The sequence below is a fragment of the Denticeps clupeoides genome, chromosome 7 (genome assembly GCF_900700375.1).
Source record: "Denticeps clupeoides chromosome 7, fDenClu1.1, whole genome shotgun sequence".
NCBI lineage: Eukaryota > Metazoa > Chordata > Actinopteri > Clupeiformes > Denticipitidae > Denticeps > Denticeps clupeoides.
In genome coordinates, this window is record NC_041713.1 from 3,346,622 (window position 1) to 3,372,322 (window position 25,701).

The following is a 25,701-nucleotide window of genomic DNA, read 5'->3' on the forward strand; positions in this document are numbered from 1 at the left end:
GTCACCAGTGGAGATGCAGAGATGGCCAGGTGGGAGGGACTTGGACTTCAAATGGAGAAACTGCAGGCTTTGTGTGTCTAATGGAAGGAGTAAAAAATTCTTACTAATTGCAACATGTTAATCCTTCCCTAAAATTCACATTGTCTGAGCTGGATCATTGGATGAAAGCTGATCTTCAGCTATGTCAAATTAAAAATTTCATAAACCCTCAGGTTTAAAAGGGATTATGCCTTATACAATTGTAATTGAGAGAATTAAATTAAATCTATTTATGCTGCTCGAAACCTGAAGATGTTTCTGAACAGCTGCAGTTGGAATTGGGTTAGAAACCGAACACCTTTCACTGTGCACCATCATTAGCCAACGGACAGATAAAAATGTCACTGTTGCTCATCACTGGTTTGATGATGGACCTTTCGTTCTGGTCATGAAGATCCCCGAATTTGCTTGTTAGAATCAGGAGCATCTCATCAGCAGAGTGGTTATGGTTGGGAGATGTCCACCAGATTCACCTGTTGCATTGTTCGACCTGTTCGGGAGTAACGGGATTGGAAGCCCACATGGAGAAAGATCTACTCCATGGCCAAGAGTGCGTGTTGATGGAGGTCGTGTTGATGTGGACACGCTGCAAGGAGCATTAACACATCTCAGCCAGGAATACCCCTCCAGAGCTCGTGTAATTATGAAGCCCATTTGCGGCGTGGCCCCTGAGGGCTGGCGCTCTCTTCATTTGTTATCGATAGAAGAGGGGTGAATGGGGGGGGGGCGCTGTGCTAATAAACTAACTCGCAGGTTTAAGAGTCTCTTTGCACCGCGCGTATGGACGCCACCGTATGGAGTTTGCAGATTACAGTCGCTTAGTTGGGATTTCATGTGGCTGTTTGGTGTAGATCAGCCCGGGCTTTATTCTGCTTATTTTGTGCTCATGGGGATCTGCTGCAAGTGCTTTGATGGCGTATTAAATAGAGATTATTGCAGAATTCTTGTCCAGTGTTCAGTGTTTACAACAGATAAAGTGTGTTCTGTCGGCGGCAGATTGTTGCTTTTTTTGAAAGGTATTCTCTGAATCCTGGAGGGAAAAAGATCTGATTCATTTCTGATGATTTCATGATGCATTGAATCTTATTGTTGTGTTTCAGTATATTAACTTTGGCTGATGCTTCTTTTTCAGCCAACGCTGGGGCCTGCTATCCCAAACAAGGTAAAAGCCTGCGTCTCTGTCAGCCAATCACATTCTGTCGCTTATCGCCGTCACTGTAACGCTCCATTCGTCCCTCTGTGTGCTGTTTGTGTGTGTATCTCGTCGGTAATTAAACAACTCGATAGATGAACCGCGGCATTTGGCAAAAGCCAACATGTTGCACAAAGAGCGTAAAGCATTAAGCTTGCATGATCTCCTAAAGTGAAAAATGCAAAAATGTAAACCTTATATTCATTTTAAAAATCTGGAGACCTGTGCACCGCTCTGTAATTATTGTCGAATCGGCAGTGGGACCACTCATCGAATTCAGAATGAAGGTCCTGTCGCTACGATGGCCCCGAGGGCCATTTCAGGTGGCGGAAAAGGTAAAACCACATTTCGTGTTTGTGATTGGACAGTTCTCAACGTTGTCATTTCCTGGTCGTCCCTTTGCTTTCCTTGCATTTTGCATCGTTCGTTTTTGTGGGAAGAACGTTCTGTAATTCTGAAACCCTTCAGGGCCACCGCGTGTCACCCTGTTCTAACACCACATATTTTCCTTCCTCTAATCGGCCTCATGGAGCACGTGTATGAACAACGCCTTGTGTATTTACTGAGAATACGCATCGTAGTCTGAAACTCAGTCACGAAAAACCGCTCGATTCCACTTCGCGGCTTCTTCCTGCGGCGCCTCTTGACAGATGGACTGGGTGGGAAGCAGAGACGCAGAGGAATAGGGACGGGAGAGAAAGTGGAGATGGACGAATAGATGGATGGAAGTGCCGTGAGAGTAGTGATGGAGTAGCAGCGCTGCCAGCATTGTAGGTGCGGGGCTAAATGGATTTGATTTAAGCCGCGGTAATCTCTTCCCGTAGGCCCTGTTGAGTATTTTTACGCGCGCTCAGAGAGTGATGAACCGCGCTTCGGATGGAGAACAGGTGAAAAGAAATGAAATGTCCCGCTGAGACAATTTCTCTGCAGCAGAAATGTTCCGGGCTCTGGCTTTTTCTGCTGTTAAACTCCGGATCGATAATCCTCTCCTTCAAAACGTCTAACATCTCATCCGTCTCTCTCTCTTTCTCTCTCTCTGCCCATTGCTTTTCTGTGTTTGTATGTGTGTGTGTGTGTGTGTGTGTATGTGTGTGTGCTGACTGACCCATGCTCCTCATCCTGTTCCCACCCCTTAAAGATCCAGAACGCGGGGGTGGCAGTCACATGATCTCCACAGATGACCTGGAGTACCCGCGGGAGTACCGGACCCTGGGCAACGCCCGGCGCTTCTCCAACGTGGGCCTGGTGCACACGTCCGAGCACCGCCACACCGTCATGGCGGCCCAGAGCCTGGAGGCCCTGACCAACCTGCACAAGGCCGACATGGAGCGCAAGCGGGACGCCTTCATGGACCACCTGAAGAACAAGTACCCGCCACAGAGCTCCCTGCCGCCGTCGCCCTCGCCTTCACACTCCAGCATGAGGGGGGCACCAGAGAGGAGCGCCCGAGAACAGGTGAACACACACACACACACACACACACACAAACACACTAAACACAATCTTTGTTCTCTAGAATTTCCATCAATTTTTTATTTTAAGGGCTTAATCTGCCTCAAAGCTACAAAACTGACTAATGGGCTGTGTTTGTTTCATTATTCTGAAGAGAAAATAATGATTAGCAGCAATTAATTGCTTGACTTCAGGGTGTGATGCTCTAATAGGCCTGCATTAAAATAATCAGGGAATTTATCGAGGGAAAAATTATCAAAGTTTTGGTAAGTGGAAGCTTTTAATGACTCAGCTTCAGATCTTTCCCCGTGTTGAGAAACTAATATTTTTGAAAATTGTATCTGGAACCGCCTTTTAACCCAGAGGTGTGTTGATTAAGCTGCTCTTGTTAGAAACAGAGCCACAGCCAAGAAGCGTTATCTATTCATAGGAAATATTTATTAAAAAGAAGCCATGACTCAAGACAATTATTGAAAATCACACATAGCTGGATACCTGGGCACCATTGAACAGACTAAAAATTATAATCTGTTCACATATGCCATGGATGACTGTACCGGAACAGACAATAATATTTCTAAAGGACAGGAAATTAGTTCTGACGGTAGATGGGGGCTTTTGTTAATTAGTAAGGGGCAGTGGTGGCCTGGCGGCTGAGGAAACGGACTTTTTAATTAAAAAGGTGCGGCCTCAATCCCAACACAGTGCCCACTGCTCACTAAGGGTGATAGGTTAAATGCCAAGGTCAAACCGTATGCTGAGCTTGCTGTGTATCACAAGGACAATAATAACTTTGGCTTTTATTATATCAATTGTCATCTGGAAATTTGGGTGGACAAACTGAAATTTCTTTTGTATTCATCTGCACCTAAATTATTTTCATGAATCTCAGATGATGTATTACTTCTCTTGAAATATGGAAATGTACTGCACTACGCTGTCCCAGCAGGAGCCCGACTAATAATAAGAACAGTATAACCGAAAATAGAAGGGACTGGTTTTAACAACATCAGAGGGTCACCGGGAATGTGCTCCTTCTTGTGTGAGGAGCTTAAACTGGATATCTATCCTAACTAATGCTAATTCGCTTTTCAGCTGAGTGTAAGCAAAATAGTCCAAGGTCAAATAATATGGCAATCGTGACATTAATTCTTACTTGCTTTCTCACATTCCCACATACTTAACCAGCGTTGATGCACACTGACTAATGACTGCAAGCAGGCGAGCTAGTACATCAGAAACCCTACATTGTACTAAATACTTTATTTAGCCCTTGAAATAACTGAAATAGATTCATCTGTAATGACAAAAACATTATGATGCGACTTCTGTGACCTTGACAAAATTAACCCCAAAAAGTCAGGATGGCCAGCATAATCAGGGTTTTTGTGGATCTTAAATTTGATTTTCTGAGATAAAACTCCCGAACTAGTAATCTTTTAATGCAGAGTAAGATAAAATACAATTAATATTAATGAATAGAAGAGCATATGCCCCTCACAGTGTCTATCTACATAGGACAAATGTGTACACATTAATGCGGGGTCTTAAAATTGGTGAAAGGAGCCATAAAAGATCTTAAAAAGTCTTAAATTTGGCTTCCATAAACCTTCAGAAACCCTGATAATATGTGTATGCTAGTTGATGAGCAAGTTTGAGTTCGGAATGTTTCCACACTGGTCATACCATCTACAACCATCGAAATCCAGAACAAAGACTAGCGGCATATGTACATATGTACAGATTCATCTCTGGTCTTCAGTTTTACTGTGTACACTTTTAGACTTTAGGAAGCTTCACAAAGCTGTCCGTGGATTTCCCCAGATGGCAGGATGAATTTCTATAATTTATGGAGAGGAGTCTTTTTTTTGAAAGAGCAGCCGAGGCTCAACAGGTTCCAGCCACTGTTCCATCAGTAGGTTTTCATCCAGCCTGCCACACGGCTCCCACCTGAGAGCGTTTCTTCTCTTTCTTTCCACGTCTGTCTCTATGAAAATGCTTTAGGCACATGTATGCAAAGTGGGAGAATGAATGTGTGTGTATGTGTGTGTTAGAGAAGGGGAGGTAGGGACCGAGGGAGGGTGAAAGGCAGGTGGAGTCCGTAGTTGCTATGGCAACCTTTGCCTTATAAGGCTCGCGGTGATATCACGTATATCACATTGCAAAGGTCGGTCTACCGAGAGAGAGAGAGAGAGTGACGGCGATGGGGGAGGAAGAGAATGTGTAGAAGGAAGGAAGAGCCGGTAGACGGCATGAACGACCACTGAAGAGAAAATGGAGCAAGGCGGAGACAGAGGAGGACCGGAGGGTGGAGTGAACGCATGACAAAACGTGGAGGAGCGGCATCCAGGGAGCTAATTACGGCGGCAGCAGGGCAAGAGTTAACACCGGGGAGCGATGGTGTAATGAAATAAATAAAAGAGTTTCTGCCGTCACATGGGCTCGGGGAGAGAGGGAGAGGAGGGCAGGAGGAGGATTTGGTGCACCTGCCTGGTGTCTGCCCGGAGAAGGTGCATGCACACGGGCTCGGACACACACACTCGCACACTCACACACACACACACATGCAGTGGCATTGCAGGTGAGCCCATGCTTGAGGGATCCTGGAGGCTTTCGAGTGTGTGTTGTCGTGCATGTCAGTGTGTGTTTGTTGGTTTTTGGCTTGCAGTGTATTTGTTGTGGTGATGGTGGCAGGTGTGTGTGTGTGTGTGTGTGTGTGTGTGTTGTTGGCTGCTTAGTAAATGAATGACAGGGAGAGAGAGAGAGAGAGAGAGAGAGAGAGACCCAGAGAGCGGGACTGTTTTGCATGCGGGTCAGATGGTGTGTAGCTCCTTTCTGTCCTTCTGTCAGAACCCCTGTGCTGGGGGAATCATGGTTGTGTGTATCTGTGTGTGTCTGCATTGATCGGTCAGAGAGAAAGTGCAGGGGGGTGTGTGACCACGTTCGCGGCGGTCGTAAGCCGTGCACTGTACATTAGGGCTCCTGCAGCAGTTCATTTCCCATCATGCAGTCAAGCTGTCGATCTGCGCCGGGGTTGATGTGAATGAATGGAGATTTTATTCCATCTCATCCTGCGTGGAAAGTCAAATCACTTCCCCTGGTTGCTCTGGTGTTGGGGTGAGTGTGCAACAGCTGAACGAGCTGGAAATGGCTGGGAATATTTCATCTACTAAAAATTGCAGCATCAGCTGGCGACTCTTTAGGGATGTCTGTGTATAAACTACTGCTTTATTCACGTGTATAAATCTAAATCAATCAGTGAAGGGTTGGTTCCATTCACAAGATGGGCAAAAATGTCAGGTTTTAAAGTTGATATGGAAACATTTGAATTTCTCTTTTTAACATTCAAATGATTGGATGAGGGAGGGGTCACGACCTTATTAAGCAGTTGTGTTGCTCATATTGGCTGAAAGTTGTATTATGAATGAAGATGTAGCTGCAACATTCATAAATGGGTGGTTTGAACCCATTTATAAACCCATACTGTAATACTAAATGAACAAAATATAATGACCTTTAACGGCTACGTCAATACACTGGATCAAGGATCATTGGATCTTACAGTTGAATAATTTAATGTGGTGTTATACTGCTACATAAATTAAATCAGATTTAAATTGGCATCAGATATGGCTGAATTCTACACAACAGCACTTTTTGCTGAAGCCAATCTGTATGTGTTTGTGCTTTGCTGTACAGGGGTCAGAGGTCATTCTGCTTCCTTGCACTATTATAATCAGAACTTGCTTCTTAAATACTGATTTCTTGTGCATTAATACTGTGAGCAACATTAACAGTGTAATAAGGGGGAATGAAGAGATGCAACATTGGAGCGATGATCTCATGAGATGTTGTCATCATGATGCCAGGAAGTTATTTTGGTTTCATTCCAGCATTACTGTATCAGTTCAGAATAGAAACAAGAACTGAGAACTCTAGTAGACCAGGGTGTAGTTGAGGTGTGGCTCATGCGTTCATTCGAACGGTGAACTGATAAATAAAATCTAGTTACACCCAGCCAGTTTGCCCTGTGCTCACTAGGTACATAACTCTTTCTCATTTACCTTCACATCAGATCACAACACAGAGTCTGCTTCGTGCATAAGGGAAGAGGAAATAGAGACGTCCATGAGAGCTGTCTTGTTCATGGCGGGTTTAAATGCCAATATCACATTAAATTGTTGTGATTACTTAGCATTGAAATGAATTAACGTGCATTTTGCTTACTGTATGCTCACACACTGCATCAGTGTTTGATGTCTGCTGTGCAAGGAGCACACAATTGGCAACCAGTTGTCCACAACATTATAGCCCCATGAACTGCAATAAATCTGACTGTCTGGCCAACTTGTATTGGACAATTGCATGAATTGAATTGATTTGCTGGTGCTTAGTCTATGATTGATCCACCCCATTCCAAGTCACCCTTTGCTTTACACTAAAAGAGAATTTCAATGAAGTCCTCAATTCCAAAATGCTTTAAGAGTATGACTGAACAAAACACTGATCCATGAAGTTCGGTAGCTCCAACCTGGAAGACTATGGTTCAGAATACTCATATCCATAACTACAGGGCAGAAGAGCTGAATTCATTTAAAATTTACAGCATTTGGCAGGCGTTGATATATACTAAGCACTAATTTTCTCAATAAAAGTCAGTCAGACCCTAAATTGGGCCATATTTTCAGAGGCTTTTGTAAATCAAAAGTACAATAATTTAGTGGCCTAAAAAATAGCAATGCAGTTAATTTGCCTTTAAAAAACACCACAAAATTAATATTTTTGAGGATGCAGGGACATGTCCAGAAAGTGAACCACCAGAAAACGGTCAGAAAGCCCAATTAGAACAAAAGAATAGAGTCCTGTGTCTTTAAGGGGGAATTTATTGTCAAAGGTTAATCTCTGTCTACTTTTTATATCTACTCTTTATATGAGACTGTGTGTGTGTGTGTGTGTGTCTAGTCTACACAGTTCTGTGTAGTTGGTGTATTGAAAATATGGGCTTGTGTTGATAGGAGGTTATTTTCTCTGCTGCTGGGGCCATTTAACTGTAGATGAATGATAATGTTTCTATACCCCCACATTCAGGACACATACACACACATACACAAAGGAGAGAGAGATTCTAACCCTATTCTTCGTCTAGACCGAACTCATCAAATATTCAGCATGTGTGTGTGTGGTGGGGGGTGGCGGGGAATTATCAGGTTGCACAGAAACCCTGTATCTCTGTTGCGTGTGTTTTTTACCTGGCCTTGTGTGTGTTGTGAACGAAATGTTTCGCATCTGGTCGGGATGTAGTATAGCGTCTGATAACAGTTACTTAGATGTGGCTTCCCTTTGGAGGAAAGTTACCTGCACATGAGGCGAGAATGAGGAAGGGGGATTAACATTCATGAATTCGGCCCATTTTTCACCTTTCCCACCGGTCCTAGGTCCTGTGTGGGTGGGTGACGGAGCTCATTATTGGTCTCCCACCCAGCAGAAATGGGGAAGAAACAGATATTAGCCCCATTGTTCTGAGGCCGGGATGAAATGTCTGAAAAATTGGTCCGCGGAGAGATTGTGACCCACAGGGAGTTTAATTGAATTCCTTTCCATCTTATGTAGGCCTTTTTTGGAATGTGACACAAACGTGGCCGGTCACCATGGTGACCTGTTACACCAGTTGGCGTAATCTCTGAGTTAGCAATGATGGTCTAAAGGTCAAAAAATGCACTTTGAAATGAATTTGAACGTGCATGTGCGCACATGTGTGTATGTGATTGTAGAGAGAGTTTGTGTGTATATGTGTGTGAGAGTGAGTGAATGCTTTTAAGTATTAACAATAGTTTTTTTGTGTATTTTGTGTATGACCAACTCTCTCCTTTTCTATCCATAGCAACAAGCAAACTACTGGAGTTTTAAGGTCAGTACTGGATATTTCCCACAACTTTATGTGCTTTTAGAAAAAGCATTTTTGTCCTTGTGTTGCTGAAACCCTTTGTCACATGTCTCTGTGTGTCTATGAGTGTGTTTGTGTGTGTATTGTGAAATTTAACTCTACTGACTTTCCTTTAATCCCACTGGGCTCAATTACAAATAAACACACACACACACACACACACACACAAACACACACAAGGAAACATATTTGTTGGGAATATGTCATAATCTTCACTGGGACATTTTAAATTGTGAATATTTTTTTATATCAATGAATATAATGAATACCATGAAAATGTGACTTTGTGAGATAATTTAATATTAATACGAGTTCCCTGAGCCTGTCTACGATCCTGCAGTGGCTAGAAATGGCGATAGGTGTAAAGAGTGCTTTGGTCATTCTGTTTCGCCGTTCAGAGAGCAGCAGCTCAGACATGTCGGATCTGGAATTTTTCCACTTATGCCGTCATAAGGGGAAAGTGGCTGTAATTCTGTAAAGAGACTTAAGATACAGTATTAGGGGACGTTAAGACTTACATTGCAGACTTATTATTACGGTAAATACAGTTAATACTACATATACACCACATTGCATGCCTTAATGCATATGCAACATTGTGTGTGTGTGTCCATATGCCTGGTGAAAGTTTTGTAAACAGCACTGTGAAAGTGTGACCATCTGCCCACACGCTGAACAGTGCTGCACTGTCACTCTTCACTTATGATGCTGCCGTTTCGCCCTCTCATTGCCGGTCTCTTTTATCAGCGCTGCTATATTCACATTTTATAGACGAGCTGAGCATCTTCATCCATATCAGTGCATGCAGACAGGACCTTTTGACAAATTAACGGACTCTTAAACATTCCAATTTTTGTGTATGTCTATTACTGTTTTTTGTGTGGTGTGAAATTGACAAGGGAACTTCAGAACTACAAGTGAATGGGCCTTTAAAATACTTCACTTATTTCCTCATGAAAACCTTTTGATACCCTGGAGAATAAAGAACACCAAAAAGATATTCATTGGTATTAATTAATGTTATTAATATTGGTATCAGTTTTCAACCCAGAATTTCAGGACATCCTCTGATCTGATACTTGATTACTTTCTCTTTTTTTAAGAAACACATAGTGAATGAAAGAAAGTAAATGTCACTACTCTGCTTTATTTCACTGAACACTGGCAACAATAGAACTTCAAGATCCATCGAAATAAAAAGCAGTGCTGTTGAATTTGTTTTTTTTTTTGTGCCACTGATGGAAAGTTTAATGCCGTTAACACTGGTGACTTGTGGACGCTCAGGTCAGGAAATTGATCAATCTGGATCTTAAGTGAAACACAGATCCAATACAACTGATCCCATCCCCTTGGTGACAATGACAGATGATCTGGCCATGAACACCCTGTATTACAGAGCAATTAGCCATAAAAACAATGTCAATTGACTTTAGAATGATCTAAATGTTAAGTTTTCTTTGCGATTGCTGCGGATGGATTCAGAGCTCCTTGGATTTCTACTGAAGTGGTGTTGGGTTAAACCCAAGCTCTCAGACGTCAGTCTGTTTACGTGTGGGAATTGACCCTAACTGAGTTATCTACGGCCAAACCGAGTTGGTTTTCATCCACAGTAAATGGCTCTTTTCTTTAATCCGCATTACAGCTGGACTGGCATGATGCGTCCATCTTGTTCTCCTGAAACGCTCCCACAGCAGACATCAGCAAACCTGGTGCTATAAATTGGGCTCTTGAGGTGGAAAGAAGGTGGCCAAAGTGCATTATTAGAGAAACCAATTCCAAAAGGCTAACCAATCAGTCCAGAAGCCCAATTGGATGAACACATGTTGAGGTCAGGGCGGTGAGATTGCAGAACAATCAGGTTCTTAAAGCTGGGTAGCCAGGACATAGCCAGGACAGTGCAGAAAACAATCTTCAGACATCTTCAAACATTAATGTATAATTCAGGGTATGTTATTTGATACCTTATTGATAGTGGGAGGGGCAATAAATCAAAACATGTGCTGTTACCTTTGTGAAAAGCTGAACACAATATTTTCCATGCACTAATAAAGTGAAAATGTTTATAATGTTTTAAATTGCGGTTTAGTAATTTCAATGATCTCCTTGCTTATTTCATTTGCTGGATTCAGGCTGGTCCTGAACCGCAGTGGCATTATCCATAAACAGCCATTCTGGAAGAGACTACCGTCCCTTCCGATCAATTCAAATTACATGACAACCACTGCAGTAATTAACCAATTAAATAATAACCCAGGTGGTGACTTTAATGGTTGTGATCATATCATGTAGTGGTTCACTACCTTTAAAACCGCTGTTCCACCTGAGAACGGCTGTGTTTCGATTTATGGTCGCTGTCTGGCTGAATTCACGCTTTAGTCAGACATTGTTTTCACCCTGCCTGTAGTTTTAGCAACACCTTCACCATTTGTGCACGTTGCTGGGCTGCAGGCAGACAGTAATTGAACCATCAGTGTGTTCTTGGCTCTCAACTCTGGGCTGAATTAGATGGTCATCACACTGCTGTCAGCCAAAGCTTTTTTATTTTTGCACGTCGAGTTATTTTCCGTTCGCCTCGTTTGCGCGATGCTCCTCAATGCAGCTTCATCGTATCAAGCAGCACCGCTGGTCTCTCAGCCTTGAGACGATACTCATGAGTCCTCTTTACGGGAGATGTTCCCTGGAGTTGCATTATCGAGTCACCCATTTAGAGGGTTGGGGAGTAACGAGTTACGTTACTTAATTACAAATGTGATTGAAGTTCATTATGTTACTGTATGTAAAGGTGTAATTAAACTACAGTTACAAAAGTTACAGTTACAAGCTGTACAAAAGTCCGCGTGCTGTATCCACACAGCTCTATGTGTTTATCACAACTTTATATACTATGTGAGTGCCAAAGAAGGGCTGCTGCCCATTTTACAATTAAATGGACACACCAGAGTTGACACATGGAATTGTTGTCACTCGGTCGTCACCCTGTAAGGTAGTTTTCATCACAACTGATGGCGCTCCAGCGCACCAGTACTGCACCAGTACTGCATCAGTACTGCCTGAGTTGCATCCGAGTTGCTGACACTGCATCCATCAAACCTATTGCCAGCTACCTGTGTTCTCCACTTGGTGCCAGTACCCATGTGGATCGTATTGTCTCTGCAGTAGTAGCACTGTTCCACTTGGATGGCTCGGCTGTTGAGAATGAGAGTATCACACTGCAAAATGACATTGAACTGAAATCCAGGGCAACACCTGCATGAATGGAGAGTTCCAGACATATCCCAACCTGTATGGTATGGTACAGGTGTGTTTTGACAGAAACCACGACAAACCATAAAGCCTCACATTATTTTTTACCTAGAATTTTTATATACGCCGCCAGAAAAGCACCAAGCAACGGCATTATGATGTAATCAGTTATGTTCTGCATTGATTATAAAATTACTTTCAACACCTTCAATACTGTGCAAATTCTATGCATTATATGGGAACTAAGTGGTCAACTCCGTGACCCTTGTTGTGCTCTGGTAAGACCGACAGGTTTTCTGTACTGTAGGAGTTCAATGTCAGACATGGTTATATCATGACAGTAACAAAGAAACCCTTGACAGTACAAATAAGGGATATTTGGTCAGCCGGTGATGGCACTTCCATTTCTGTAAAATACAACCAGAATAGAGAGAGTGTGGTAATGCTGCATCACGTCACTTACAAGCACTGCAATGCAGAATGGACCAATCAAAATACAGTTAATCAATCAATATTTTAATAATATTGATCAAGCTCTAATTATGTGAATTCGTTCCTCACCATGTGACGTAGTACATGTTAACCGATTTGGTTCTTGGAGGACCAAGAGTGAGCCAACATTTCTGCAAGTTAAAAACTATCACATAGCCTCATCTAGGGCAGTGGTGACCTAGCAGGTAAGGAAGTGGCCTCGTAATCGGAATGTTGGCTGTTCGAGACTAAGGTGTCCTGGATCCAGACACCGTCCCCACACACTGCTCCCCAGTGCCTGTCATGGCTGCCCACTGCTAACTATGGGTGATGATAAAAAGCAGAGGACACATTTCGTTGTGTCACCGTATGCTGTGCTGCGGTGTTTTATTTTACAAAACACAAAAAGCCACACACACAGAGCCATATATGAAAATGGGAGAAAGAGATTTAGATTTGAATAAGAAAAAAGTGGGGACAGACTTGCATTTCACTGTGTGTGTGTGTGTGTATGTGTGTGTGTGTGTGGCTGCACTGCTTCTGTCCCCTCTGGTAATTAGAAATATGTCTGGCTGTCGCCGCTTTAGTGCTGCTGTAATAGGAGTGCATTTATCCAGCGGTGCTGCACAATTCATCACCCTGGCGCGTCACCTCACACACTCATGACGGCCCAAACACACACTTACACACTCATCAGCTACTCACCACCCCCCTGCTCTCCAGCCAGAGCCGCGTCAGGGTGGCTGAAGCAGAGCCAAACAGAGACAGGAACGCCCGTGCTCTGCATCTCTGACCTTTGACCTGCCAACCGTTCGTATTTCTGGATTTTGCACCAACTGACTCATTCAGTTCAGCCGTTTCTGCAGCTTCCCACAACCATAACGTCCCAGCTCAATGCCTCATGCATTATTCACAATGCTGCGTGGAGGACGCCGGGCTGCACCTGTTGTGTTCAGCATGTACCCGGCCCACTTAACGTGGCCCACGCGCCCCCAGGACACGTTTTCCCTCGGCCCCTCGGTGGAGTAAAGCGTTTCTGGAACAGGAAGCATCGTGGAACACAATTTCACCAGAAAAGTGTTGGACCTTCTGAAGTCTTGGTGACTGCTGCAGGCAAGATGGCTTGCGTTGTGTTGTGTTGTTCCTGTTCATGCAGGGTTTTTATTGGAATTGTGTCTTGTGTTTTTGTCGTGCTGCCGTGTTTAGTTTATTGCTGTGTTGTTTGTTCTTGTGTTGTCTAGTGTTGGGTTGTTGTCGTGTTGCTGTGTTTAGTTTATTGCTGTGTTGTTTGTTCTTGTGATGTCTAGTGTTGTGTTTTTGTCGTGTTGCTGAGTTTAGTTTTTACTGTGCTGTTTATTCTTGTGATGTCTCGTATTGTGTTGTTGTCGTGCTGCCGTGTGTAGTTTTTGCTGTGTTGTTTGTTCTTGTGATGTCTAGTGTTGGGTTGTTGTCATGTTGCTGTGTTTAGTTTATTGCTGTGTTGTTTGTTCTTGTGATGTCTCGTGTTGTTTTGTTGTTTTGTTTTCGTGTTTAGTTTATTGCTGTGTTGTTTGTTCTTGTGATGTCTAGTGTTGGGTTGTTGTCATGTTGCTGTGTTTAGTTTATTGCTGTGTTGTTTGTTCTTGTGATGTCTAGTGTTGTTTTGTTGTTTTGTTTTCGTGTTTAGTTTATTGCTGTGTTGTTTGTTCTTGTGATGTCTAGTGTTGGGTTGTTGTCGTGTTGCTGTGTTTAGTTTATTGCTGTTTTGTTGTTCTTGTGATGTCTAGTGTTGTGTTGTTGTCGTGCTGCCATGTTTAGTTTTTTGCTGTGTTGTTTGTTCTTGTGATGTCTAGTGTTGTGTTGTTGTCGTGTTGCTGAGTTTAGTTTTTACTGTGCTGTTTATTCTTGTGATGTCTCGTATTGTGTTGTTGTCGTGCTGCCGTGTTTAGTTTTTGCTGTGTTGTTTGTTCTTGTGATGTCTCGTGTTGTTTTGTTGTTTTGTTTTCGTGTTTAGTTTATTGCTGTGTTGTTTGTTCTTGTGATGTCTAGTGTTGTGTTGTTGTCGTGTTGCTGAGTTTAGTTTTTGCTGTGCTGTTTGTTCTTGTGATGTCTAGTGTTGTGTTGTTGTCGTGTTGCTGTGTTTAGTTTATTGCTGTGTTGTTTGTTCTTGTGATGTCTAGTGTTGTGTTTTTGTCATGCTGCCGTGTGTAGTTTTTGCTGTGTTGTTTGTTCTTGTGATGTCTAGTGTTGGGTTGTTGTCATGTTGCTGTGTTTAGTTTATTGCTGTGTTGTTTGTTCTTGTGATGTCTAGTGTTGGGTTGTTGTCGTGTTGCTGTGTTTAGTTTATTGCGGTTTTGTTGTTCTTGTGATGTCTAGTGTTGTGTTGTTGTCGTGCTGCCGTGTTTAGTTTTTTGCTGTGTTGTTTGTTCTTGTGATGTCTAGTGTTGTGTTGTTGTCGTGTTGCTGAGTTTAGTTTATTGCGGTTTTATTGTTCTTGTGATGTCTAGGGTTGTGTTGTTGTCGTGTTGCTGAGTTTAGTTTTTACTGTGCTGTTTATTCTTGTGATGTCTCGTATTGTGTTGTTGTCGTGCTGCCGTGTTTAGTTTTTGCTGTGTTGTTTGTTCTTGTGATGTCTAGTGTTGGGTTGTTGTCATGTTGCTGTGTTTAGTTTATTGCTGTGTTGTTTGTTCTTGTGATGTCTCGTGTTGTTTTGTTGTTTTGTTTTCGTGTTTAGTTTATTGCTGTGTTGTTTGTTCTTGTGATGTCTAGTGTTGGGTTGTTGTCATGTTGCTGTGTTTAGTTTATTGCTGTGTTGTTTGTTCTTGTGATGTCTAGTGTTGTTTTGTTGTTTTGTTTTCGTGTTTAGTTTATTGCTGTGTTGTTTGTTCTTGTGATGTCTAGTGTTGGGTTGTTGTCGTGTTGCTGAGTTTAGTTTTTGCTGTGCTGTTTGTTCTTGTGATGTCTAGTGTTGTGTTGTTGTCGTGTTGCTGAGTTTAGTTTATTGCGGTTTTATTGTTCTTGTGATGTCTAGGGTTGTGTTGTTGTCGTGTTGCTGAGTTTAGTTTTTACTGTGCTGTTTATTCTTGTGATGTCTCGTATTGTGTTGTTGTCGTGCTGCCGTGTTTAGTTTTTGCTGTGTTGTTTGTTCTTGTGATGTCTCGTGTTGTTTTGTTGTTTTGTTTTCGTGTTTAGTTTATTGCTGTGTTGTTTGTTCTTGTGATGTCTAGTGTTGTGTTGTTGTCGTGTTGCTGAGTTTAGTTTTTTGCTGTGCTGTTTGTTCTTGTGATGTCTAGTGTTGTGTTGTTGTCGTGTTGCTGTGTTTAGTTTATTGCTGTGTTGTTTGTTCTTGTGATGTCTAGTGTTGTGTTTTTGTCATGCTGCCGTGTGTAGTTTTTGCTGTGTTGTTTGTTCTTGTGATGTCTAGTGTTGGGTTGTTGTCATGTTGCTGTGTTTAGTTTATTGCTGTGTTGTTTGTTCTTGTGATGTCTAGTGTTGGGTTGTTGTCGTGTTGCTGTGTTTAGTTTATTGCGGTTTTGTTGTTCTTGTGATGTCTAGTGTTGTGTTGTTGTCGTGCTGCCGTGTTTAGTTTTTGCTGTGTTGTTTGTTCTTGTGATGTCTAGTGTTGTGTTGTTGTCGTGTTGCTGAGTTTAGTTTATTGCGGTTTTATTGTTCTTGTGATGTCTAGTGTTGTGTTGTTGTCGTGCTGCCGTGTTTAGTTTTTTGCTGTGTTGTTTGTTCTTATGATGTCTAGTGTTGTGTTGTTTTTGTTTTTTAGTTGTTTTTTTATTGTCATAATGTGTTTAGTATTATCTTGGTCTGCTTTGTGTTTTTACAGGCCAGTGTAGACTTGATTGCTGTTGTGTGTAGTGCTGTGCTGTACCCTTTAGTGTTTTGTTTATTCTTGTACTGTTCTTTGTGTTCGTTGTTATGTTGTTATTTAAAATCTTGAGGTTTGTGTGGTTGTGTTTAGTTTTGTGATGTTCATTGTTTTGTTGTGTTGTTTTTTTGTTGTGTTTTGCTGTGCTGATTGTGGCCATTGTTCACAATAAATGGTCTTATTAGAGGCACATAGTGGGGTAATCCATCACTGACACCCCCCCCCCCCCCCCCCCCCCCCCCACAGACACACACACACACACACACACATAGGAAAGAGAATCCAGTTTTTGCAACATATTCCTTAAAAACCTTCCTTGTCTGTCCCAGTCAAATCAAAGCAACATTTTCTGCCTCCTCGAGGTTTTCTATTTGCAGGGATCAATATCACTTTATCTGAACAATCAAATAAATCACTTATCAAATAACAGACCTGCTGATGGACCTCAGGGTTTTAATAAGCTGTAAATACAGAGGAGCGAGGCTTTTAAACGCAGCACTGCTCTGAACTCGATACGATCGTTGTGAAAAAGTGACACAGCACGCAGGTCGCCACAATGGTTCACACAAGAGCTACACAACATTGAACACACACCACCAAATACTCACCTCCGCACGTGTCACTTAATTCTTTACTTACAATTTTGTCATGATCGGACTGTCGTATTGTCGATGCTGTGCCCCTAATTGCCCTGATTGTGTCATACCTGGGTATGGTTATAAATGCGAGCCCGTCGGGTCATGGTCAGGCTCCGGCCCGTGTTCGTTGTACGTTGTCCATATGCGTCCGTCCATCACCACAGACATGCAGCATGAAAAACTCCTGCATGCATTAAAGGAGTCGGGAGGGTTTTTGTTGGCGTTTAGCCAAAAATTTCAGTGAATAATTTTTTGCAAATTAAAGTTTGTGAATAATCGCTTTATTATTTTAATATACACGTGGAGGAAGGTTGAGTTTTACGTTTTTGTTGTTCCTCTCTCCTTCAGAGCCGAAGTCCACGGCACTCCCAGTCCACCCAGTCTGGCTTGGCTGACCAGGCCACCAAGCTGTCGTTCGCCTCTGCCGAGTCGCTGGAGACCATGTCCGAGGCGGACATGCCGCTGGGCTTCAGCCGGACCAACCGCTTCCGCCAGAGCTTGCCGTTGTCCCGCTCCGCCAGCCAGGCCAAGATGCGCTCGCCAGGTCAGACACACACACTTCACCACACAAGGACACACAGGGGGCAGCGGTGGCCTAGAGGATCAGAAGGTTGCCGGTTCGAATCCCGATCCGCCAAGGTGCCACTGAGCAAAGCACCGTCCCCACACACTGCTCGCCGGGCGCCTGTCATGGTGCCCACTGCTCAGCAAGGGTGACGGTTAAAAGCAGAGGGCACATTTTGTTGTGTCACCGTGTGCTGTGCTGCAGTGTACAACAATGACAATCACTTCACCTTCACAAGAACACACAAGCGTGGACTCATCTTTTTGACTGCGCTGACCACGACTCCTCATCTGGGGTCAGTTTGGCTTCTTGTCTCGGTCAGTCCCCAATCAGGTAGATGGAGGCTGTCGTCACCTCTGCCTGGTCCAGCTGGGTCACCACAGGGACGCAGCAGGGAGACGTGGGTTTCCGACCGCACTGCTGAGTTCACGCATGGACCGTGACGGTACATGAAATACAGGAAATAAAGAGCTGTGGTGCTTGTAGGACATATATTTTTTATCATAGTTTTCAAAATAACAGTAATGAAAATATTACAGTATTACAACTTTAAAACCTTTTTAAATTAATATTTACATAGCCACAGCTTGTACTTTTTTTTTTGGACTAATCGAACCCTGGTTGGTGGTGGTATTCGTAGCGAATCGTGATCGGTCGCTCTCCTGACACATTCTCATCTAGTACAAGTTATTTTTTCATCTTTTACGTTCTAACCGCTAAACTGAAATCTACATTTACATTTACAGCATTTACCAGACGCCCCTTATCCACAGCGACTTACAATCAGTAGTTACAGGGACAGTCCCCCCCTGAAGACACTCAGGGTTAAGTGTCTTGCTCAGGGACACAACGGTAGTAAGTGGGATTTGAACCTGGGTCTTCTGGTTCATAGGCGAGTGTGTTACCCGCTAGGCTACTACCACCCATATATTATATATATATATTTTTTTTTTAAAACGCTTACGAAATAGCTTCAGAACTGAATATAATTATCAGGTTGTTATGTGTGTGAGCAGAACCACAAGTAGGTGTTGTGCTGTAAATTTATATACTTTTCTGGTGATCATTTGTTCATTTATTACATTTAATGTCTAATGTCCCAAGAGGGTTAAAGCTCAGTAGTCAGTTTAATGTCTGCTGATGTGGAGAACGTAATAAAGTTCCAGATTGTAATACGTCCTCTCCTCCTCTCTCTGTAGGCGTGCTGTTCCTGCAGTTCGGCGACGAGACGCGGCGCGTGCACATCACGCACGAGCTGAGCTCCATGGAGACGCTGCACGCGCTCATCCTGCACATGTTCCCGCAGAAGCTGACCGCCGGCATGCTCAAGTCCCCCAACACGGCCATCCTCATCAAGGACGAGGCGCGCAACGTCTTCTACGAGCTGGAGGACGTGCGCGACATCCAGGACCGCAGCATCATCAAGATCTACCGCAAGGAGCCCATCTACGCCTCCTACCCCGCCTCCCACCCCGCCTCCCACCTGGCCAATGGAGACCTGCGGGTGAGCTGGGGAGGGGCCGCTGGGACCAATAAGAGGCATTTACTGTAAAAGCGGTTCAAAAAAACATATTATAAAATAATAAATAGGCTGTAATAATGTGCAATCAAGGAATTATAGCTCATTAAAGCAATGCAGAAATGGTTTTAATAAAAGCAACAATACATGCTGGGACCCCAAAACCAGCCTGATGGAAGTCTGGCATGCTGGGGATTTTTGAGATTGAAGTGTACAAAATGCACAAACGTACCAAAACGTGGACGCACAAAAGCAGGACACGGTTGTATTCTGCTGTAAAATACTCAATCATCTTGCCATGACAAGCCGGTCGCATCTTCTCAGAGTGCTGGAACAGTGTCGCTGCAGCGCAGGTCCTCCGCTCTGGAATTAGCTGCACTTTCGGCTCCTTTCGGATGATTCAGAGGCGTAGTTCTGGGAAACCGTCCAGGGTCAGAGTTCAAACGGAACGTCTGGCCGCTCGCCTGTGTCGAGTCCCGGGTGGTCCGGGCCCCTGTTTGGAGGGATGGATTTTCGGATCGGCCAGTTAGCTTCTGGGTGTATTATGCTCCTCTCCTGCCATGCAGCATGAGACGAGGGCTGCGAAATGAAATGTGTGTTTGAAGCGGCTGTTTCGTTTTTCCCCAAAGCGCGACACTCCAGGCTTTAAACAAATATAATGAAGCACAAGCGTTCTCGCGACTTAAGGCGGCGCTTTGAAGAACATCAACGCGGCTCAGTGGCATCTTTGTTCTTATGGAGAGTAAAAGTGACGAACTCTGTCTGCTCTCTAGCTGCTCCTGCATGTGTGTGTGTGTGTGTGTGTGTGTGTGTGTTTATAGGCAAGTCTCTTATCTAAACCAGCGTTTAGCGCCTGGGCGGCCTTCTACATGCACAGCGTTGTGCTATAGGGATTTTCACTATGAGTTTCCTGGAAAAACTAATAAAGGTGCTATGTGGTCCACGTCCCTTTCCTGCGTGTCCAGGTCCAGTCATCACGCATGAAGGTTTGTCGCTTGTGTCTTGTGTCTTGCTCAGGGACACAATGGTAGTGGGGATTGAACCTGTGGCTTTGTGGTCTCCTGGTTTGTAATTGAGCTATTAAAAGAGTTAATTCGGCGTATTATAACCAGCACTGAGAGGCTATAAAGACTAGAGTGTGTTGAGAAGGATGGACAGCTGCAGCAGTTTTGGGCAACTTTTACAGCAACGGTTCAGATTGTAAGTGCTGCCAGTGTTCTCGGCCGAACCCAGAAACTGTGAAGTTAACAAAGCGCCGTTAAAGGCACCGGGAAAGGCGCGTCACCGCGGATTAATGGCGAAAAGAGCCTGAGGAGTGGCGACAAGCAGTAACGGGGAGCGAGTGGGAGCCGTGACAAACAGAAGAGGAGCGAGCGAGGCGGTGGAGGAGGGTAGACTTGAGTGGCGTGCACATAAAAGCGGCCCGAAACTCCCGGGACGAGGCAGATCCCTTCACAAAGGGCCAGCGAGAGAGGCGGGGATGGGGGCGCTTGAAAGGCGGCGTTCGCTGCTCGGGTGTGAGTTTCCTTCGGTTTGTGCCGATGAATAGAGGATGAATTGGGCTTAGAGTTCTGTCCTGCTTTCAGAGAGCCGGGGAGACGAGGGGACGTACGTGCACCGAGGCCGAGGAGCTCGGCTGAACGGTGCCTGTCATGTAATCCCGTGATACGCCCGTGGCTTTAAGTGGGCCGGCCGAGCGGGCGGGGCTGGGCTACAAGGAGCGAGGGAGGACTAAATGTCCAGGGCCTGGTTGCATTTTACTTCTGCCGAGATCAAAACCATCTCGAAATCCTGGAAAACAAAGAGATTGATCAAGTTTATCAAATCATTGGTGACCATTGATCACAATAGTAAGGAGGTCTTGGATCGATGCTTTTTCATTTACTTTATTGCACTACAAGATTTACTTTATTACTACAAGAAATCCTCGCTACGGTGCACATTTCTGATGAAAAGTCAATGCTGGAGAATAACGACTGTGTCACGGCCAACATACCACCTCCAGCCCACCAGAGGGAGCTAGATCAGCCGGGGAGACGGCAGCCCCGTTAGCGGAAGTGAGCTTTGTTGAATTTAATTCCCAGAGACGCTAGCCTTCTTTACAAACGCCTGAATGATTCTTTGACCACGACCTTTGCCTGTCCTCGACCTTGAGTTTGCCTGCCCGATACTATATGTTACACAACCTTCCTGCCACCCAAGACGCCCTCCCACCCAACCCATGCTCCCGGGCCGTCATCAAGAGTGCCGTTTTCCTGTTTTCCTCTGCCCCGGTCCACCCCAGCCTCATCCAGTGTCCCCTCTCCCTGTACGACGACTTGTCCCCCCGCTCCAAGCACGTCTGCAAGTGCGTCCCCGAACTTGCACGTTGACAGACTGTTTTAACTCACCAGTAAACTCTGCCAAACAAGGAAAGAGAGTGAAGTGATCGTCATTGTGATATACTGCAGCACAGCACATGGTGACACAATGAAATGTGTCTACTGTATTTGTCCATCACCCTTGGTGAGCAGTGTGCACCATGACAGGCGCCCGGGGAGCAGTGTGTGGGGACGGTGCTTTGCTCAGTGGCAACCTTCTCAAATAAAAATGTATTTGTCACATACATAGTCATACACGGTATGATATGCAGTGAAATGCTTTTAGCGGCTGCTACAGACCACAATATTGCAAATGTTGCAAGTATACAATGAAAACCAATATGCAAATATTGCAAACATAACCAAATATTACAACATAAAATATGTGTAACAGGTAGGGTGAAGGTGTGCAAATGAGTGAAAGTCAATGTATAAGATTAAAAAAAAAAAAGTGAAAAGAGCTGAGATTGTGCAAAGAGAAAAAAGCGCAAAGATTTTGTGCAAAGAGTCCAGAGCGATTGAAAGTGCTGGAGTGTATTGGAGTTTGATGTACTGTTGTTGTTGAGAGCTCGGATAGCCTGCAGGAAGAAGCTCCTCCTCATTCACTCTGTGTTGGACTTCATGGAGCGAAAGCGCATCCCTGATCGCAGCAGAGAGAAGAGTCCATTTTTGGGCGGCTGAGGTCCTTCACTATCTTCCTGGTCCAGCACCACTTGCTGTAGATGGATTGAAGCTCAGGGAGCTTGGTACAGATGATGCGTTCAGCTGATGGAACCACCCTCTGGAGTGTTACGAACCGGTCTAGGGGCTCCGGCCCGTAACAAAAGAAAGGACACAAACGTAACCCTACTATGACGAAACGGATAATTTTAACAAGTATTTTATTAACTACTAAATATATAAATAAAGAAGAAATACATACAAAACGAATTACAACGAATAACAGCAAACAAAACAGGAAAACAGAGAAAAACAAACAAACACCGAAGCAGGCCGACACAACAAGTTGCGTCGCCTCCTAAGGGGAAGCGCAGGGGAAACCGGAAGTGATGTCAAAGGGAAAGGGTAGAAAGGCGGGTGGGTGGATGGCACGGCAAGCGCAGCCCCGAAAAAGGAGACTGAGGCTCCTTTTATTCTGTCTGTCCCACAGCAGGTACAGGTGGGCTCAATTTACAATCACCAGGCACCTGCAAACAACACAAAACACAGAACAGAAACACACCCCAAAATACCAGGACGTAACAGGAGGGCTCGCCTGTCCTGCATGGTGCTGTTCCCGAACCAGGTTGAGATGTTTCCCATAGAGTTCTAAACAAAATCAAAACCCAAAAACAAAACCCTGGGGCGGGGCCGCCTCCTTAACCACTAGGCTACCACTGCCCCAGGTTTATAGTTGTGGAAGGGGGGTTAAAACAGCGTTTGGGATGTTCTCTGCATTTCCGTGTCGACACTGTTTAGAAACTGAAAACCTGCTTTAGACCAAAACGTTCTTGTGTGGATGCCATAAAACAAGTCGATAAAGGTGCCAAAAATCGACTCATAATAACAACAAATAGTAGCAGTTTCAGTATGTGTGTGTCCATGGTAACTGTGGGATGTTTTTGCAGAAGGAGATGGTGTACAGGTCACGTGATGCCTCCCCGACACGGCGGCTCAACACACTACCTAATTCCTCCAGCGGTGGGTCTCCAGCACGCTCACGCCTGTCCTATAGTGGCTCTGGACGGCCCCCGTCCTTCCCGCCTCACCATCACGGCCCTCGGCGGCCGCCGCAGCCGCCCAGGGCCTGTCGCCGTCCCCAAGTGCCATCCTGGAACGGCGGGACGTCAAGCCAGATGAGGAGGTGGCGGGGAAGGGCATGATGCTGCTGAAGAGTGAAGGCCTCTATGCCGATCCTTACAGCCTGGTGCACGAGGGTCGCCTCAGCATCGCCTCGACTCAGTCTCTGGCCGCCCTCGACCCCTTTGGCTTCCCCCCGTCAGGTGGAGGGGGCGGGAGTTTGTACCGCCGCGGTTCTGTGCGCTCACTCAGCACATACTCCGCAGCGGCTCTCCAGGGGGACCTGGACGATACGCTGTACAAGCCTGGTGCCGGGCCGCTCTACGCCGACACCTACGAACGCGCCTCCACGCTGGGCATGGGCTTCCGCCTGCCCCCGTCCTCGCCACAGAAGCTGAGCAGCGACGTTCAGCTGCGCGACCGGGACTCCTTCTCCGGCCCGCCGAGCCGGGCCTCTCCCGTGCGGCAGACTTTCCGCAAGGACTCCGCCTCCTCGTCTGTGTTCATGGACAGCCCCAAGTCCCGACCCGGATCCAGCTCAGAGCCCCTCGCCCTGCAGGGGAGCGTGGATGGGAGCAGGGGCTCCCCGCTGCCTGGCGCGGAGACAGAGACGCGGTGAGTGGCCCTAAGCATGTGTGGAGGCACGAAACGGAACGTTGATTCGTGTTCACTGAAACTAATGACTAGCTCTGCAATTAACGGTGTGTGTGCTCCACAGGGACCGTATGGAGGCCATGGAGAAACAGATTGCCAGCCTGACCGGTCTGGTTCAGAGTGTTCTGACCCGAGCGCCAGACAGCGACAGCACGTAAGAGGAACAACCCCATCCTAACACTAATCTAGCTCCTTAAACCGATCTGAAACATACCAATCTCTTCTAACAAGCCTTAAAGTCTACATTCAATCCTCCCACATAAAACATCTAATCTCATGTCTTCCCAGCCTTGTTTACCATTAATATCTACTAATCTGTCCTATCTCTCAGTCTAACCTTCTCATATTTTTTATGCATGCATTTAAATGCTATTTAACTATTATCTTACTTCAATGGCATCACAATTCTTCAATAATTTATTTTTTACCTTTATTTTTTAAATGTTCTTCAGGAAGAGTTTAAAAATAACTATTCTAATCTATTCATTCAAATATTAACAAATAGTACTTTTTGTTTCGAGGCAAGATGCAACGAAAATGCTGGTCATGTGATGAAAACTACAACAATTTATATAATGTAATATTGTTGACGAATAAAAAGTAGAGTAAATGTTGAAAACACATAATAAGAAGAAGAAAAGAGAATGTGTGGTCGAAAAACATCAGGAGAAATGCGGCCACTGGAACAGTAAGAGTATACTTGGGTCTATAAGATAACAATAACATGATAATAAGATAACCATGTTTTAATTGTGAAATGGGTTTGGCTACAAGAAAATTTTGTTTGTTCTAGGAAGTACTTGACTGGGTTAAATAAAATTACTTAAAAAAAAAAAAAACTAGACTAAAATGTCATCAGTTTTTGTTGAATAAGACTAGACTAAATTAGTCATGGATAATTTTGACTTAAATAAGACTAAAATGCTCAAACGTTTAGTCGACAGAAACTTGACTAGACTAAAATGAGTCTGGATGTGACTAAGACTAATAAAAACTAAAATTGACGCGAAGACTAGAATAGAACTATAATTTCGACAGGCCGCCCAAAACAACTACACGTGTTAGATATTTAAAATGAATAAATACAGTTAGCTGTACGCTGTATTCAGAGGTGGTGCGAGTACCGTGTTAGTACCAAGGTTATTATAGTTAACGAAAACGAACGATAAAACTAAAACTAGAATTGAAAAAGCATTTTCGTTAGCTGAAATAAAGAGTTAAAAAAAAAAACGAAAACTAACTGAAACTGTTTTGTGTGTATACAAAACGAACTTAAACGAACTATTATTATAGCAAAAACGTCCTTCGTTTTCGTCTTCGTAATAAGCCTTTTGGGTTGAATTAAAATCTATTTACTTCAAGCTGCCAGTTTTAAGCCAGGTTTTTGACCATTATGGTAACACGTGGTCTGTGACGTCACGTGTCCATAGTCGCCGGCTAGCGTGATGGCTGCAGCGAAAAGTCGGAAGAAAGCAGAAGAAAGTCCTATTTGGGATTTCTTTGATTATGACAGTGGCAAAAATAAAAGTAAGTGCCTTGTTGTAGAAGCAGGTGATACAATATGTGGAATACTTCTCAAGGGGAAAAACCCCACGAATCTGAAAGTCCATTTGAAAAGCTCAGGCAAAAAGGCGAACCAAGAGTACCTGAACAAGCTAGCCTCTCGCCTGCCCTCCCCCTAAAGAGAAGCGGTAGCCAGGCCAGGTAACATGGGAAAGGAACGTGATACTACAGCATCCATAATGGACCAAGTAGCTGCTGGCTAGTAAATACGCAGGAACACCACAAATGAGAAGAAGCATTGGTAAATATGTTTATTAAGACTGGAATGTCTACACGACTGTGTGACTCGATTACCTTCAAAAAGTTCACCACTTCACTCGAACCAAAATTCAAAACACCCGGAGCTGCAAGAGTCAATAACCTTATCTGAGCTAAGATGGATAAGGCTATTCTGGTGATTTTGATTCATGCACCTGACAAATATCC

General features: G+C 44.3%; 1 protein-coding gene across 1 annotated transcript in view; it reads left to right on the forward strand.

Annotated features, from left to right (window-relative positions):
- Positions 1–25,701, forward strand: part of srcin1a (SRC kinase signaling inhibitor 1a) — a 59,941-nt gene that overhangs the window by 13,450 nt on the left and 20,790 nt on the right. Inside the window, 8 exon segments of the mRNA XM_028986291.1 lie at positions 1,172–1,201; positions 2,370–2,686; positions 8,565–8,591; positions 17,184–17,379; positions 18,600–18,904; positions 22,887–23,031; positions 23,034–23,673; positions 23,777–23,866. Coding sequence (XP_028842124.1) covers positions 1,172–1,201; positions 2,370–2,686; positions 8,565–8,591; positions 17,184–17,379; positions 18,600–18,904; positions 22,887–23,031; positions 23,034–23,673; positions 23,777–23,866 — 1,750 coding nt within the window.